Source organism: Trichechus manatus, unplaced genomic scaffold (assembly GCF_000243295.1).
Source record: "Trichechus manatus latirostris isolate Lorelei unplaced genomic scaffold, TriManLat1.0 scaffold00040, whole genome shotgun sequence".
Taxonomy (NCBI): domain Eukaryota; kingdom Metazoa; phylum Chordata; class Mammalia; order Sirenia; family Trichechidae; genus Trichechus; species Trichechus manatus.
The window spans coordinates 9,862,843-9,878,438 of record NW_004443976.1 but is presented as its reverse complement, the minus strand read 5'-3'; the positions used below and the strand labels follow the sequence as shown (position 1 = coordinate 9,878,438).

General features: G+C 37.3%; 1 protein-coding gene across 1 annotated transcript in view; it reads right to left on the bottom strand.

Annotated features, from left to right (window-relative positions):
* STX8 (syntaxin 8) overlaps positions 1-15,596 on the bottom strand; it is a 339,017-nt gene that overhangs the window by 307,389 nt on the left and 16,032 nt on the right. Inside the window, exon 3 of the mRNA XM_004375986.1 lies at positions 5,847-5,941. Within this exon, the coding sequence (XP_004376043.1) occupies positions 5,847-5,941 (95 nt within the window). The remainder of the gene's footprint in view (positions 1-5,846; positions 5,942-15,596) is intronic.

The window sequence follows — 15,596 nt, the reverse complement described above, 5'->3', positions numbered from 1 at the left end:
ATGTGTGTTACTGTTACATGAGAAACTATCTGTTCTGTAAGCCTTCACCTGAAGTACAATAAAATATTTAAAAAAAAAAAAAATAACAGAAGCTGTGACTTGAATTATACAAGACAAAATGGAAATATTAAATTGTGGAAACCATTGATTACATCACAGTATTATGTTCAACCTACCTTTGCAACTTGTGCTTACCTACCCTTGCAACCTATGGTTTTGTTGGCATTTCAATATCTGACCAACCAGGCAAACATATGCTGAACTGCAATCTAATATGAAAATAAGCACAGATGCAAAATGGTTCAGGGGTTTAAACATAAAAAATAATAGTGTAAAAGTATCATTAGAAGAAGACAGGAGAACTTTTTGATAATCCTGTAGGGAAAATCTCCCTAGGCAAGACTGAAAAACTAGAGGCCATGAAGAAAAAGATAAATCTAGCTATACAAAAATTTTACGTATTTGTAAAATAAAATTGAAAATGACTTATTAACAGTAGCAAATAAAAAAAAGTACATAACAAAGCACAGGAAAAAAAGAAACACTAATAATTACTCAAATAAGAACACTCACCTTCACGCTAGCAGAAGAAACACAAACTCTAACGAGATACCAGCTTCCACCTATCAGGTTAAAAAGCTGCAACAGGACAGTTTTGGAAGATGAGGAACCAAGCGCTCTCATACATTCTTGGCGAGAATGTAAACAGGTTCAACCAATTGCCAGATTGTCTTCTAAATATCTATCAAAATTTAAAAGGCACTATCTTTCAGCAGGACTTTCTCCTACAAATATATTCACACATCTGTACAAAGACTTAGGAAGAAGCTGTTTATTACAGCATTATTTATAATAACCAAAAACTGGAAACATCCTAAATGTCCATCAATAAAGAACTAGAGCATCTACACAATGGAATGCTGTACAGTCTAAAAAAAGAATAAGAAAGTTCTTCATATACTGATGATAATGACAATATTTTTAGCACTTACTAAGTGCCAAGCACTATGATAAGTGCTTACAGAAACCATCTGATAAGGAGTAATCTCTAAAATAAGGAGCCCTGGTGGTGCAGGGGTTAAAGCGCTCGGCTGCCAACCAAAAGGTCAGCGATTCAAACCCACTAGCCACTCCGCAGGGGAAAGATGCGACAGTCCGCCTCCATACAGATTTACAGCCTTGGAAACCCTACGGGGCAGTTCTACTCTGTCCTATAGGATTGCTATGAGTCTCAATCGACTCAACAGCAGTGGGTTTGGTTTTTGGGAATCTCTAAAATGCAATGTTAAAAAGAAGAAAGAGGAAGAGAGAAATAGGAGGAAAGCAAGGGAAAGAAGCAGCAGCAAGGAGCTAGAAAGTGAATATAGTATGCTCATACTTGTGTTTTAAAAAATAAGAAATATGTATGTTTCCAAGTACAAAGAAAATTTCTGGAAGGATACACAAACAAGTGCCTCTAAGAAGGGGGGCTGGGGAGCTGGGTGTGAGAGAGACTTACTTTTCACTGAACATTGTTTTGAATTGTTTATCATATGCTAATTAATAAAAACACAAGTTTCAGAACCACACGTATGGTATGATCCCTTTGTAGCCAAAAGAATTTTATATTTACACATATACGTGTGTGTGTGTGTGTGTGTGTGTGTGTGTGTGTATTTGTTCATGTCTAGAAAAGTCTGGGATAATAGGTACAAAACCATCACCATTGGTTAACTATGAAGAACGAGATAGAACAGGATGGGGATGAGGAGGAAAGAGAGAAGATTCACTGGTAAACTAACCATAAGGATAAGGAGTGCTTAAGGTAGAAAGTAGTTTTTATAATAAAAGCAGTAAAGTCTTAAAATTAAGCAGATACGAGTTAGAGATTTAGATTAATGTTAAGAATCAACTAGCTTAATTAAAGAACATCCATTTCAAAAACAGTAAAATTTGATGATTATGTTTTGTCAATTAGTAACCGAAGAACAGAATTACAGACTTTTAAGGCTAGAAGAGCCTTTACACCAGTAACCAGTTGCTGTGGATTTGATTCCAACTCATGGGGCCCCCTGAGCGTCTGAGTTGAACTGTGCTCCAAAGGGTTTTCAGCGACTGCTAAGGGAAAGGACGGCAGTTCGAATCTACCAACCACCCTGAGGGAGAGAGACGGGGCAGTCTGCTTCTGTAAAGGTTTACAGCCTTGGAAATCCTATGGGGTAGTTCTACTATGTCCCATAGGGTCACTAGGAGTCAGAATTGACTCGATGGCAGTGGGTCTGGTTTCTGGTTTTCTCAGGCACCAGTGAAAACTGTGTCATGGGCAGGTGCGCTGTCTGAGAACCACTTCACCTCCACTGGAGCCACAGGGTACCTCTAAAACCAATTTAATTGGCCTCTCTCCACACCAAGATTATTCTGTCTGTCCATCTATCTACCTACCTGCTTATCTAGCTAGCTATCTTTCTGCCCCAAAATACCAAGCGGAGAAAACTCAGAGATTTTTTAAAAATCATTTCTACAGGCCTTCCCCCAAATCACCAAAATACCTTTTGATACTGAACCCCCTTGGAGATTTTTCATTCCCTTTGAAGCAGTAGAAGTGCTGCCTCTCAAAACCTGACAAAAAGACAAGTTTCACGTGAAGCCAATTCTCACACTAATGTGAGCTCTGCCTGACAGTCACACGCAGCCTCCTGCAGTGCACACCTTTCCCCAACCGTCAAGAGTCGAATTACATCTCAAATAAACACTCCAATACAGGCGCATGTTTTCCAGCGATTCTAAACTCTCTGGCTACAGGACTTTGGTTTGGGAATCGCAAGCTAACTCATTCAAAAGCACAGAACTTTCATTTTGAATTTCACATTTACTCTTGCCAGTAGAAAACTACTTTTTCAGGAAAGAGTAAGAACATTTATGCCTAAACTCCATGAATATAATTGTGTAGAAGGCATTTTCATAGGACCTATGTTTCTGGCAACTCTTAGTGTTCTCTGGAAAACCTCACAGATGCAGGAAGGCACACATTTATTAAGTAAAGGGTTATAAATGCTCAATACCTGGCACAGGAGGGAAATGTGATATTCAAATACTCACATTAAAAAAGTTACCAACATTAACTATACCTCAAAAAAGGATTACAAAGTCACTATATTGATTATTTATAGACAAAATTTTTTCTAAGAATTAGAACATCCACAAAGTATATCTAATACACCCTGTTTAAACTGTCAACACTGTTTAATCTTTCTGATGATTAAGAAGGTTCTTGAGGATTTGCATTATAAACAAGATTCATCTTGGCTCTACAGCAACCTGCCCTTACAGTAAAAGGGAATTCTAGTTGAGGGTGTGCCAGGTGACAGCTGACTATTATTTCTACTAAAGTAGAATTCGGCTCTTAAAAGATTTGCCTTGCGGTCAGATAGACCAGTGTTGGAATCCTGGCTCATCCATGGCCCAGTTGTGAGGTCCTGGATAAATTACTTAAGCCTCAAACATTCCTCTCCTCTGTGTAAAAAACTCCCCTGCTGGAGTGCTGGATTCTCTTTCCAACTCCATCTGTGACTTGAGGTGCAAAGTTGGACTCAGCCTCAATGCCTTCTTGGTAAAGAAGAGAAAGAACCACCAAGATAAAATAATACTATAGGGTTATTAGGAGGTCTGACAAGTGGCTATCTGATATATCTCAAATCAGGAATGATAATTCCCATAGAGTTATTAAAATATTTGGGAAGAGGAAAAAGGTGAAGAGACGAAAAGGTAAGATGGGGGAATAAAACGATTAAAAAGCGGCCTTCATAATGTAGAAGCTACTTCCTCCTTTCTAGTCTATCAAAAGAAAAATGGTCTCCTTAAAAATTCAGAAGGCTTATGAGCACCCTCGTGTGGTGGATTATCCAAGTTCCATCCCCAAGTAGTGACTGCAGTTAGAGTAAAAAGACCCAATTATTTAGTAAAGATGAAAAAATAAGTAGGATTTTAAATAAAACTGTTATATTCCAGTTGAGTTTTTGATCTCTCCTAGGAAATTCTGAATTATCTACATCAAACTCCTTATTTTCTTAATGTGTTTAATAACTTCTGTTCAGTGTTTTTAATATTTAGTACATAATTCAGCAAATTTGGGGTGTAATTCTGAGATCCCCTCAAAACCAAAGTCTGAGATTTCAAAAGATATCCAGACTATAAGCACTTAGGAGAACAAAGTGAGTTATGACTGTGGTACGCTTAAGATTGTCTACAATTAATAATCAGTAGAGATTATTAACAGCAAAAAGTAAAATTTAATTTTTATGTTTCTTGTCTGATAGGTTTATCATATAAATTTATACAATGAATACTAGTAAGTTTACTTTAATGGAAGACAGCAAATAAAAAGTTATTAATATTATACTGTGTAACAATATTTAGGTACTTTTCCAGTACATGTGCTTTGGGTAACAATACAATGAGTTTGCACACCTTGACCCATGGATAGATAGACTTCCCGTACTTAGTACTGAACTAGTACTGAACGTGGAGAAAACACCCCTGCCCATCTGAAACTACCTGAGGTCTACATATGAAGACTTGTTAATTTTGGTAACATAAAAACTCTATATAATAGACTAACCGCAGTAACAAATGATACTGAGATGGAGTGCAAAGTCACAAACTAAATGTATCATAATATTCCGATTATGTTAAAAAATAAGACCTAAATTGTTTACTTTTATTTGAAACTTAGTAGATTGGTAATTGAACATCTGGAAAATCCTGCAACTACTCTAAATCAACTTCCCTGGTGACACAAAGGGCTTACACTTGGGGAAAAAAACTTTTTTTTTAAACACCTCTGATCGTTTTACCTGGAGCCTTGGTTGCACAGTGGTTCAGAGCTTGGCTGCTAACCAAAAGGTCAGCAGTTCAAATCCACCAGCTGCTTCTTGGAAACCCTATGGGGCAGTTCTACTCTGTACTATAGGGTCACTATAAGTCAGAATTGACTTGATGGCAATGGTTTTTTTTTCAGTTTATTGTTTTACCTAAAAACTTAAATTCCTACATTTTCCCATAGTTAAAACCAGGCAGTAACCATTTCCTGAGATACTAAAATTTGGGGGCTTTAGCACAGACGATAATTAATGCAATGATGAGAGAAGACCACTTTGAAGTCAGTTTCCAAACCAATATAAACTCAGGTTTAAAGGATCAATTTAGATAACAAGTCACAGGTACTTTTTCCTAAATTGACAAAATTATAAATTTTTAAAAAAATTGTTAATACTTGACAGTGTTGGTGGGAGGTTGAGATGACAGTACAACCTGCTTCAAGCAAGTGCCTTCCCCCCAAATCCAGGAATAGAGTCTGTGTTTCTAGAATAACATGGCAAGTGAGTCACATCCCAATAATCTATGTAAACAGAAAAACAAAAACAAAACAAAGATGTATGGTTTCAACTGGTATTGGCCTCACCAAGAAGAGAATGTACCATTAAAAACAGAAGCAGAATCACAGCTCAGGATTATAATGTAAGTTTTCCTGCTGGAGAGTAGCTAGCCATTTTCAAGACAGTCTAGACAGGTAACAGTGTAGGGCTCTGCATAAATACAGTACTGACAGAAAGCATTAGCTTCCTGCTCTGTAGAGGATACACCCAAATAAATTAATTTCTTCAGTAAGTCTTGCTTTGCCAGCATATTCACTGTAAAACATGTAACAGCCACTAAAAATAGAAATCAAGATTGTAGGCAATACTTTGGAAACCAGGTCTTCCTCAAGCTGTGGAAAAAATCTGGGTGGCCCAGATTCCTTCCCTTCTTAAAATAAGACTGCTTTTCCTCCCACTCTAGGAAAGAGGTAGAAATGTTTACATGGATACATCTGATGTGTTGACACAGCTCTTAGCAATAAGTCCTTCAAAAGGGCGATCTTTTCCTTCAGATTCTGCAACAAAGCTCTGATTGCCACGGTAAGCTGAAATGAAAAGAACACATCCTAAGTATTCTAGTTCAGAGGTGTACACTCTACCAAGTAATATCACGCATACTGTGCTTTCCATTCTATGATTCTACCAAGGACAGGTTGGAAGAGATGTTTAGTCTCCAGATGGCAGAAACTCAGGGTTGTAAAGAATCTTAATGGCAACTTGATCCAGCCACCCATCTAATACTTGTACCCATTCTACAGCCTGACCAAGTGGTAAGCCAGCCCACCCATGAATTTCCACACTGACTCGCTATTTCCAAGGTGCCCTCTGTTGACTTGCCCTCAGAATAAGCTGAACTCTGTCCCCTGAGCTTCTACCTTCTGATCCTATTTCTCTACCTGGGAGCCATGCAGGAAAAATGTCATCCTCCTTCCACACAACAGGTGGTCAACTATTCTTGTATCAACAATTATGTGCCCAAGTCTTCGCTCACCCACAGTTCCCTCAACCACGCTTCAAACAACAAGGCTCCAAGTCCCCTGCCTTTCCTGGCCATTTCTCTCTAAACGCATGGTATATTTATAGCCCACTGAAAACTTCATAGCAATGTGGTTCTTCCACAAGAGGAACGTGAATCACACCTGACTTCTTTTTCCAGGAGTGTGTGAATTTTCTCCAATTATTCTACAAACACAGAGGAAATTGTTTTTTGTGACTCTAAGTGCTACATTAAAGGTTGTGGGGGGAAGCATCTCAGGAATTTGGAAATATGAAAAATAAAACTGCCTATTTAAATTAAAACATAATGAACCATGGATGAAATCGGAGAGATGTGGCATCACTTTAAAACGACAGAATATCAAAGGTTTAATTTGCTATTTTATTTAAAGTAGCAGTTACACAATTGCAATAGACGCAGGTGCTCCTCTGGAGACCAACAGAGTCCCATGAAGGAAAACCAGCAGAACACCAGGGGATGGCCACGGTTGCACATATCTAGCAACCCGCTGAGGGGTCAGCAGACAAGTGCAACCTTAACTATGCCAATACCTCTGGGAATCAGAAAAAGACCTAATTCAAGGAGTAAAGAATAAAACAAGCAAATACAAAAACACAACACACACAACAGGCTTATTAGAGTCTACAGAATTAAAGACCAAAAGTATTCAAGAGATGAAAGAGGGTAGAGCCATTAAAAATCAGGACTCAAATCCAGATTTGTTAACACAGAAATATATCCATCATGATTTATTTTTAAAAAATCAAGTCATAAGGTGAACTGTAGAGTATTAAGTATACTCACCTAGGGAAAAACTGCCCAGAAATTAAGTACACCAAAATGCCAAATATGGTTTTCTCTAAGTAGTTAGATTTATAAGAAAATGACTACTTTGATTATCAGGAAAAATTTTCTGTTACCATAATTAAACAGAAGGTTTCCAAAGCACAGGAAAAGATAGGAAGTCGAATTCATTTTGCAAGCTAACATAACTCTGATAATAAGCACTGACAGAGATAGCAGAAGAAAGGAAATCACATGCCAGTTGCACTTAAGGATTATAAACATAGTTTAAAGCAAAATCAGAATTATGTTAAAAAGGACAATATATCATAATGAAGTAGAATTTATTCTAGCAATTTAAGACTAGGCTGGTATTAGAAAATCTAATAATAAAGCTCATAGCGCTAATGATTAAAAACAATAAATATGTGATTAATATAATATGGGTGAAATTGCTTTAAAATACATTATTAAATGAAAACAAAGCGGGAAAACTAAGAATTAAACACTACTTTCTTAACCATAATTTTATTTATCAGTGCTCTAGAAACTTTAACCGATGCAATAAGACAGATTAAAGAAATACATAAGAAGGAGATGAAATAATCATTAATTGCTGATTGTTAACAGTTTACTTAGGAAACTTAAGAGAATCAACTGAAAGATTATTACACTCCTCAACATGATACAGGACATCTGTACAAAACCAACAGCCAGCATCATTCTCAGTGGAGAGAGGCTGAAAGCATTCCCCCAGAGAATGGGAACAAGATAAGGCTGCCCTTTATCATCACTCTTATTTAACACTGTGCAAGAAGTCCTCACTAGAGCAATAAGGCAAGAAAAAGAATTGAAGGGCATCCAAATTAGAAAGGAAGAAGTAAAACCAAAACTATCACTACTCACAGATGATATGATTCCATACATAAAGAATCCCAAAGATTCCACAAGAACTACTGGAAGAAATAAAGACTCAGCAGATTAGCAGGATACAAGACCAACATACAAAAATCAGTTGGATTCCTATACCCAACAACAAGAACTTCGAAAAGGAAATCAGGAAAACAATACCATTTATAATAGCCCCTAAAAAGAAAAAATACTTACAAATGAACCTAATCAGGGACATAAAAGACATATACAAAGAAAACCACTATTGCAAAACAAAACACTATTGCAAGAAACCAAAAGAAACCTACATAAATGGAAAAACATAACATGCTCATGAAAAGGAAGACTCAACATTGTGAAAATTTCAATTCTACCCAAAGTGATCTACAGTTATAATGCAATCCCAATCCAAATACCAACGGCATTCTTTAACGAGATGGAAAAACTAATCACCAACTTTATATGGAAAGGAAAAAGGCCCTAGATAAACAAAGCATTACTGAAGAAAAAGAACAAAGTAGGAGGCCTCACACTACCTGAACTCAGAACCTACTCTACAGCCACAGTAGTCAAAACAGCCTAGTACAATGACGGACACATAGACCATCACGGAACAAAACTGAGACCCAGACATAAATCCATCCACCTATGGTCAGCTGATCTTTGACAAAGGACCAAAATCCATTTACTGGGAAAAAAACAGTCTCTTTAACAAATGGTGCTGGCAAAACTGTATGCTCACCTGTAAAAAAATGAAACACGACCTATAACTCACACCACACACAAAAACTAACTCAAAATGGATCAAAGATCTAAATATAAAACCTAAAATGATAAAGATCATGGAAGAAAACATAGAGACAATGCTAGGGGCCCTAATACATGGCATAAATTCAATATAAACCATAACTAACAATTCACAAATACCAGAAGATAAACTAGATAACTGAAAGCTCCTAAAAATTAAACACTTACGCTCATCAAAAGACTTCGTCAAAAGAGTAAAAAGAGAAACTATAGATGGGGAAAAATATTTCTGCTACCACATATCTGACCAGGGTCTAATTTCTAAAATCTATAGAATACTTCAATAACAAAAAGACACATAATCCAATTAAAAAATGGACAAAGGATATGAACAGACACTTCACCGAAGAAGACACTCAGGCAGCTAACAGACACATAAGGAAATGCTAGTGATCATTAGCCATTAAATCCCAAAAACCCAAATTCACTGCAATTGAGTCGATTCCGACTAATAGCGATCCTATAGGACAGGGTAGAACTGCCCCATAGGGTTCCTAAGGAGCGGCTAGTGGATTCAAAGCGCCAGCCTTTCAATTTAGCAGCCGAGGTCTTAACCACTGTGCCACCAGGGCTCCTCATTCGCCATTAGAGAAATGCAAATCAAAATTATAATGAGATACCATCTCACCCCAAGATTAGGCACTAAACAAAAAAACAGAAAATAAAGAATGTTGGAGAGGTTGCAGGAGATTAGAACTGTTATGCACTGCTGGAATGTAAAATGGTGCAACCACTATGGAAAACAATATGGTGCATCCTTAAAAATCTAGAAATAGAAATACTATACAATCAAGCAATTCCACTTCTAGGAATATATCCCAGAGAAATAGGAGCCATCACATGAATAGACATATGCACACCAATGTTCACTGCAGCATTATTCACAATAGCAAAAAGATGGAAACAACCTAAGTGCCCATCAACGTATGAATGGATAAACAAATTATGGTACATACATACAATACTATGCAATGATAAAGAACAATGATGAATCCACGAAACATCTCACAATGTAGATTAATCTGGAGGGCGTTATGCTGAGTGAAGTAAGTCAATCACAAAAAGACAAATATTGTATGAGACCACTATTATAAGAACTCAAGAAAAGGTTTACACACAGAAAAAAACAATCTTTGATGGTTACGACAGAGGGGAGGGTGAGCAGAGGAACTCACTAACTAGGTAGTAGACAAGTGTTAACTTCGGTGAAAGGAAAAACAACACACAATATAGGGGAAGTCAGCACAACTTGACCAAGGTAAAGCCAAAGAAGCTTCCTAGACACATCCAAACACCTTGAGGGACCGAGTTACTGGGGCTGAAGGCTGGGGACCATGGCCTCAAGGGACATCTAGGTCTACTGACATAACATAGTTCATAGTTTTACATCCTACTTTGGTGAGTAGTGTCTGGGCTCTTAAAAGCTTGCAAGCAGCCATCTAAAATACATCTATTGGTCCCGTCACGTTCGGAGCAAAGGAAAATGAAGAAAACCAAAGACAGAAGGAAAATATCAGTCCAAAGGGACTACTGGACCACATGAAAGACAGCCTCCACCAGCCCGAATCCAGAAGACCTAGATGGTCCCTGGCTATGACCATCAACAGCTCTGACAGGGATCACAACAGACGGTTCCAAACAGAGAGGGAGAAAAATGTAGACCAAAATTCAAACTCACAAAAAAAAGACCAGCTTACTGGTCTGACAGAGACTGGAGGACTATAGCCACTGGATGCCCTGCTAACTAAGAACAGAAGCCACTCCAGAAGTCTACCTTTCAGGCAAAGATTAGACAGGCCTACAAAACAAACAGTAACACATTTGAGGAAAGTGCTTCTTAATTCAATCAAGTACATGAGACCAAATGGGCAACACCTGCCCAAAAGCAAGAGAAGGCAGGAAGGGGGACAGGAAACCTGGACGAATGGACACAGGGAACCTGGTGTGTAAACGGAAGCAGAAGAGTGCTGATATATTGTGGAGATTGCAACCAATGTCACAAAACAATTTGTATATAAATTTTTGAATGAGAAACTAATCTGTGCTATAAACTTTCACCTAAAACACAACTTAAAAAAAAAAAAAAGAAAGAAAGATTATTAGAAACAAAGACTTGAGTACAGTGATCAATTATAAAATGAAAAAAAAATCAAGGGCATTCCTAAAAGAAGATGAAATAATCATTATTTCCTGATTGATAATAGTCTACTGGGGAAGCTGAAGAGAATAAACTGGAAGATTTTTAGAAACAATAAGAGAGTTCAGTATGGTGATCAATTATAAAGTGAAAAAAATCAAGGGTAATCCTAAATTTAAGTACTAACTAGTAAGAATTTTTTTAATTTTATTTTTTAAACTTCATTAATAATACAAAAAAATCTAAAAAGTATCTAGTATAGTGCTTGGCACACAGTAACTGTACAGTAAATACTGCTGACAAAATAAGTGAAAGTAAACAATATTATAAAAATATAAATTCTTCTCAATTTAATCCATAAATATACTACATGTCTCTTCAATATCCCATTTGGAATTCTTTTATTGGGGACAGGGTGGTAATTGAGACTCAGTACAAAATTTTTCCAGCAAAGCTTTGTTAAATTACTCTAAAAGAAGAAAAATGAAGGAGAATATGCAAAAGCCATGAAAATGAGTAATAAGGAGGCATTCAACAGTCAGATATTAAGTCATTATTTAAAAAAAAAACTACAAGAGTATGATGCTGGCAGTTTCAACAGCTTCACTTGTGAAACAGAAGGTCCAGAAATAGTGCAATATTATACTTACCTAAACTAACACAAACAGACATAGAACAACTAAATAAACCCAAAACAAAAGAAGAGACTGAAAAGGTAATTTAAAAACTCCCAAGAAATGAAGCCCTAGCCCTGACAGTTTCACTGGAGAATTATATCAAACTTTCAGAGAAGAGTTAACACCACTACTACTAAAGGTATTTCAGAGCTTTCAGAAAAAGATGGAATACTCCCAAACTCACTCTATGAAGCCAGCATAACCCTGATACCAAAACCAGGAAAAGACACCACAAACAAAGAAAATTACACACAAATATTCCTCATGAACATAGACGCAAAAATCCTCAACAAAATTCTAGCCAATAGAATTCAGCAACATATCAAGTGCGATTCATACCAGGTATGCAGGGACGGTTCAACATTAGAAAAACAATCAGTGTAATCCATCATATAAATAAAACAAAAGACAAGAACCACATGATCTTAATCGATGCAGAATAGGCATCTGACATAGTCCAACACTCATTCATAATAAAAACTCTCAGAAAAACAGGAATATAAGGGAAATTCCTCAACATAATTAAGGGCATTTATACAAAGCCAACAGCCAACATCATCCTCAATGGAGAGAGCTTGAAAGAATTCCCCTTCAGAACAGTAACCAGATAAGGATGACCTTTATCACCACTCTTACTCAACATTATGCTGGAGGTCCTAGCCACAGCAATTAGGTTAGAAAAAGAAATAAAGGGCATCCAAATTGGTAAGGAAGAAGTATCTCTATTTGCAGATGATATGATCTTATGCACAGAAATCCCAAAGAATCCACAAGAAAACTACTGGAACTAATAGAAGATTTTAGCAAAGTTTCAGGATACAAGATAAACATACAAAAATTAGTTGGATTCCTCTACACCAACAAAGAGAACCTCGAAGAGGGTATCACCAAATCAATACCATTTATAACAGCCCCCAAGAAGATAAAATACTTAGAAATAAATCTAACCAGAGACGTAAAGGACCTATACAATGAAACCTGCAAGACACTACTGCAAGAAACCAAAAGAGACCTGCAAAAGTGGAAACATACACCTTGCTCATGGATAAGAAGACTCAACACTGTGAAAATGTCAATTCTACCCAAAGCTATCTACAGATTCAATGCAATTCAGATCCAAATTCCAATGGCATTTTTTAATGAGATGGAGAAACAAATCACCAATTTCATATGGAGATGGAAGAGGCCCTGGATAAGTAAAGCATTACTCAAGAAGAAGAACAAAGTGGGAGGCCTCACACTACCTGATTTTAGAACCTATTATACCACCACGATCGTCAAAATAGCCTGGTACTGGTACAACAAAAGATACATAGACCAATGGAACAGAATTGAGAATCTAGACATAAATTCATCTACCTATGAGCAGCTGATATTTGACAAAGGCCCGAAGTCCATTAAATGGGAAAAAGACAGTCTCTTTAACAAATGGTGCTGGCATAAATGGATATCCATCTGCAAAAAACTGAAACAAGACCCATACCTCACGCCATGCACAACAACTAACTCAAAATGGATCAAAGACCTAAATATAAAATCTAAAATGATAAAGATCATGGAAGAAAAAATAGAGACTATGCTAAGAGCCCTAATACATGGCATAAACAGAATACTAAACATAACTAACAATGCACAAATACCAGAAGAGAAACTAGATAACTGGGAGCTCCTAAAAATCAAACACTTATGCTCATCACTTATACTTCACCAAAAGAGTCAAAAGACAACCTACAGACTGCGAAAAAAATTTTGGCTATGACAAATCTAATCAGCGTTTAATCTCTAAAATCTACAAGACACTGCAAAACCTCAACAACAAAAAGACAAATAACTCCAAAGAAGACATTTAGGCAGCTAACAGATACATGAGGAAATGCTCACGATCATTAGCCACTAGAGAAATGTAAATCAAAACTACAATGAGATACCATCTCACCCCAACAAGGCTAGCATTAATCCAAAAATCACAAAATAATAAATGTTGGGGAGATTGTGGAGAGAATGGAACACTTATGCACTGTTGGTAGGAATGTAAAACGGTACAACCACTTTGGAAATCAATTTGGCGCTTCCTTAAAAGCTAGAAATAGAAGTACCATATGATCTAGCAATCCCACTCCTCGGAATATATCCTAGAGAAATAAGAGCTGTCACATGAGTAGATGTCTGCACACCCATGTTCACTGCAGCACTGTTCACAATAGCAAAAAGATGGAAACAACCTAGGTGCCCATCAACGGACAAATGGATAAACAAATTATGGTATATTTACACGATGGAATACTACGCAATGATAAAGAACGATGAATGTGTGAAACATCTTAAAACATGGAGGAATCTGGAAGGCATTATTAGTCAGTCACAAAAGGACAAACACAGTATAAGACCACTATCATAAGAACTCAAGAAAAGGTTTAAATGCAGAAGAAAACATTCTTTGATGCTTATAAAGGTGGGGAGGGAGAGGGGTATTCACTAACTAAATAGTAGACAAGAATTATCTTAGGTGAAGGGAAGGACAACACAAACTACAGGGGAAGTCAGCACAACTGGTCTAAATCAAAAGCTAAGAAGTTTCCTGAATACAACCAAACATTTCATGGGACAGAGTAGCTGGGAAGGGAGTCTTGGGACCATGCTTTCAGAGGACATCTAGGTCAACTGGCATAACAAAGTTTATTAAGAAAATGTTCTGCATCACACTTTGACGAGTGGCATCTGGGGTCTTAAAAGCTAGTGAGCAGCTATCTAAGATGCATCAGTTGGTCCCAACCCACCTGGAGTAAAGGAGAATGAAGAACACAAAAGACACAGGAAAATATTAGCCCAAGAGACAGAAAGGGCCACATAAACCAGAAACCCCATCAGCCTGAGACCAGAAGAACTAGATGGTGCCTGGCTACCACCAATGACCACCCTGACAGGGAACTCAACAGAGAGTCCCTGACGGAGCAGGAGAAAAGTGGGGAGCAGACCTCAAATTCTAATAAAAAGACCAGACTTAATGGTTTGACTGAGACTGGAGGGACCCCAGAAGACATAGCCCCCCAAACTCTCTCTTGGCCCAGAGCTGAAACCATTTCCGAGGGCAACTCTTCAGACAAAGATTAGACTGGATTATAGGACATAAAGTGATACTCGTGAGGAGTGTGCTTCTTAGCTCAAGCAGATACATGAGACTAAATGGACAACTTCTGTCTGGAGGTGAGATGAGAAGGCAGAGAGGGTAAGAAGCTGGTTGAATGGATACGGGAAATCCGAGGTGGAAAGGAGGAATGTGCTGTCACAGTATAGGGGGAGCAATTAGGGTCACACAGCAATGTGTGTATAAATTTTTGTATGAGAAATTGAATTATAAACTTTCACTTAAAGCACAATTAAAAAAAACATTAGTGTAAAAATCTAGTGAATGAAACAGAGGACATTTCATACTGGGAAAAGGGAAGGAATGAATAATTTAACAGATGGAAAAAATAAAGTTAGATGCCTACAACATACCAAAATAAACCTAAAATATTTTAAAGATTTACAGGTTAAGAAAAAAAAAAACTAAAAGAAAATTTAGAGAATTAGGTAAACTACTTATATAATCCCGGGGCATGAAAGGCCTTTTAAGCATGATCTCCCCACTCCTACTCCCACAAGAATAGACCACAAATAAAAAGATTGATAAGTTTGGATACATTTTAAAAACACATACAGGTCAAAAAATGTCATTTACGACTTCCAGCAACATGGCACTCTAGGAAGAAGCCCCACACCGTCCCTCCACAGCAAAGATCAGAAAAAATAAGCCAAACAGAGAAAACACCAATCCTGAAACCCTAAAACATCAAATGAAGAGATAAAGAACTCAGCCAAGCACCAAATGGAGTGAGAAACTGACAGAGAACAGAGAGCGAGGAGAG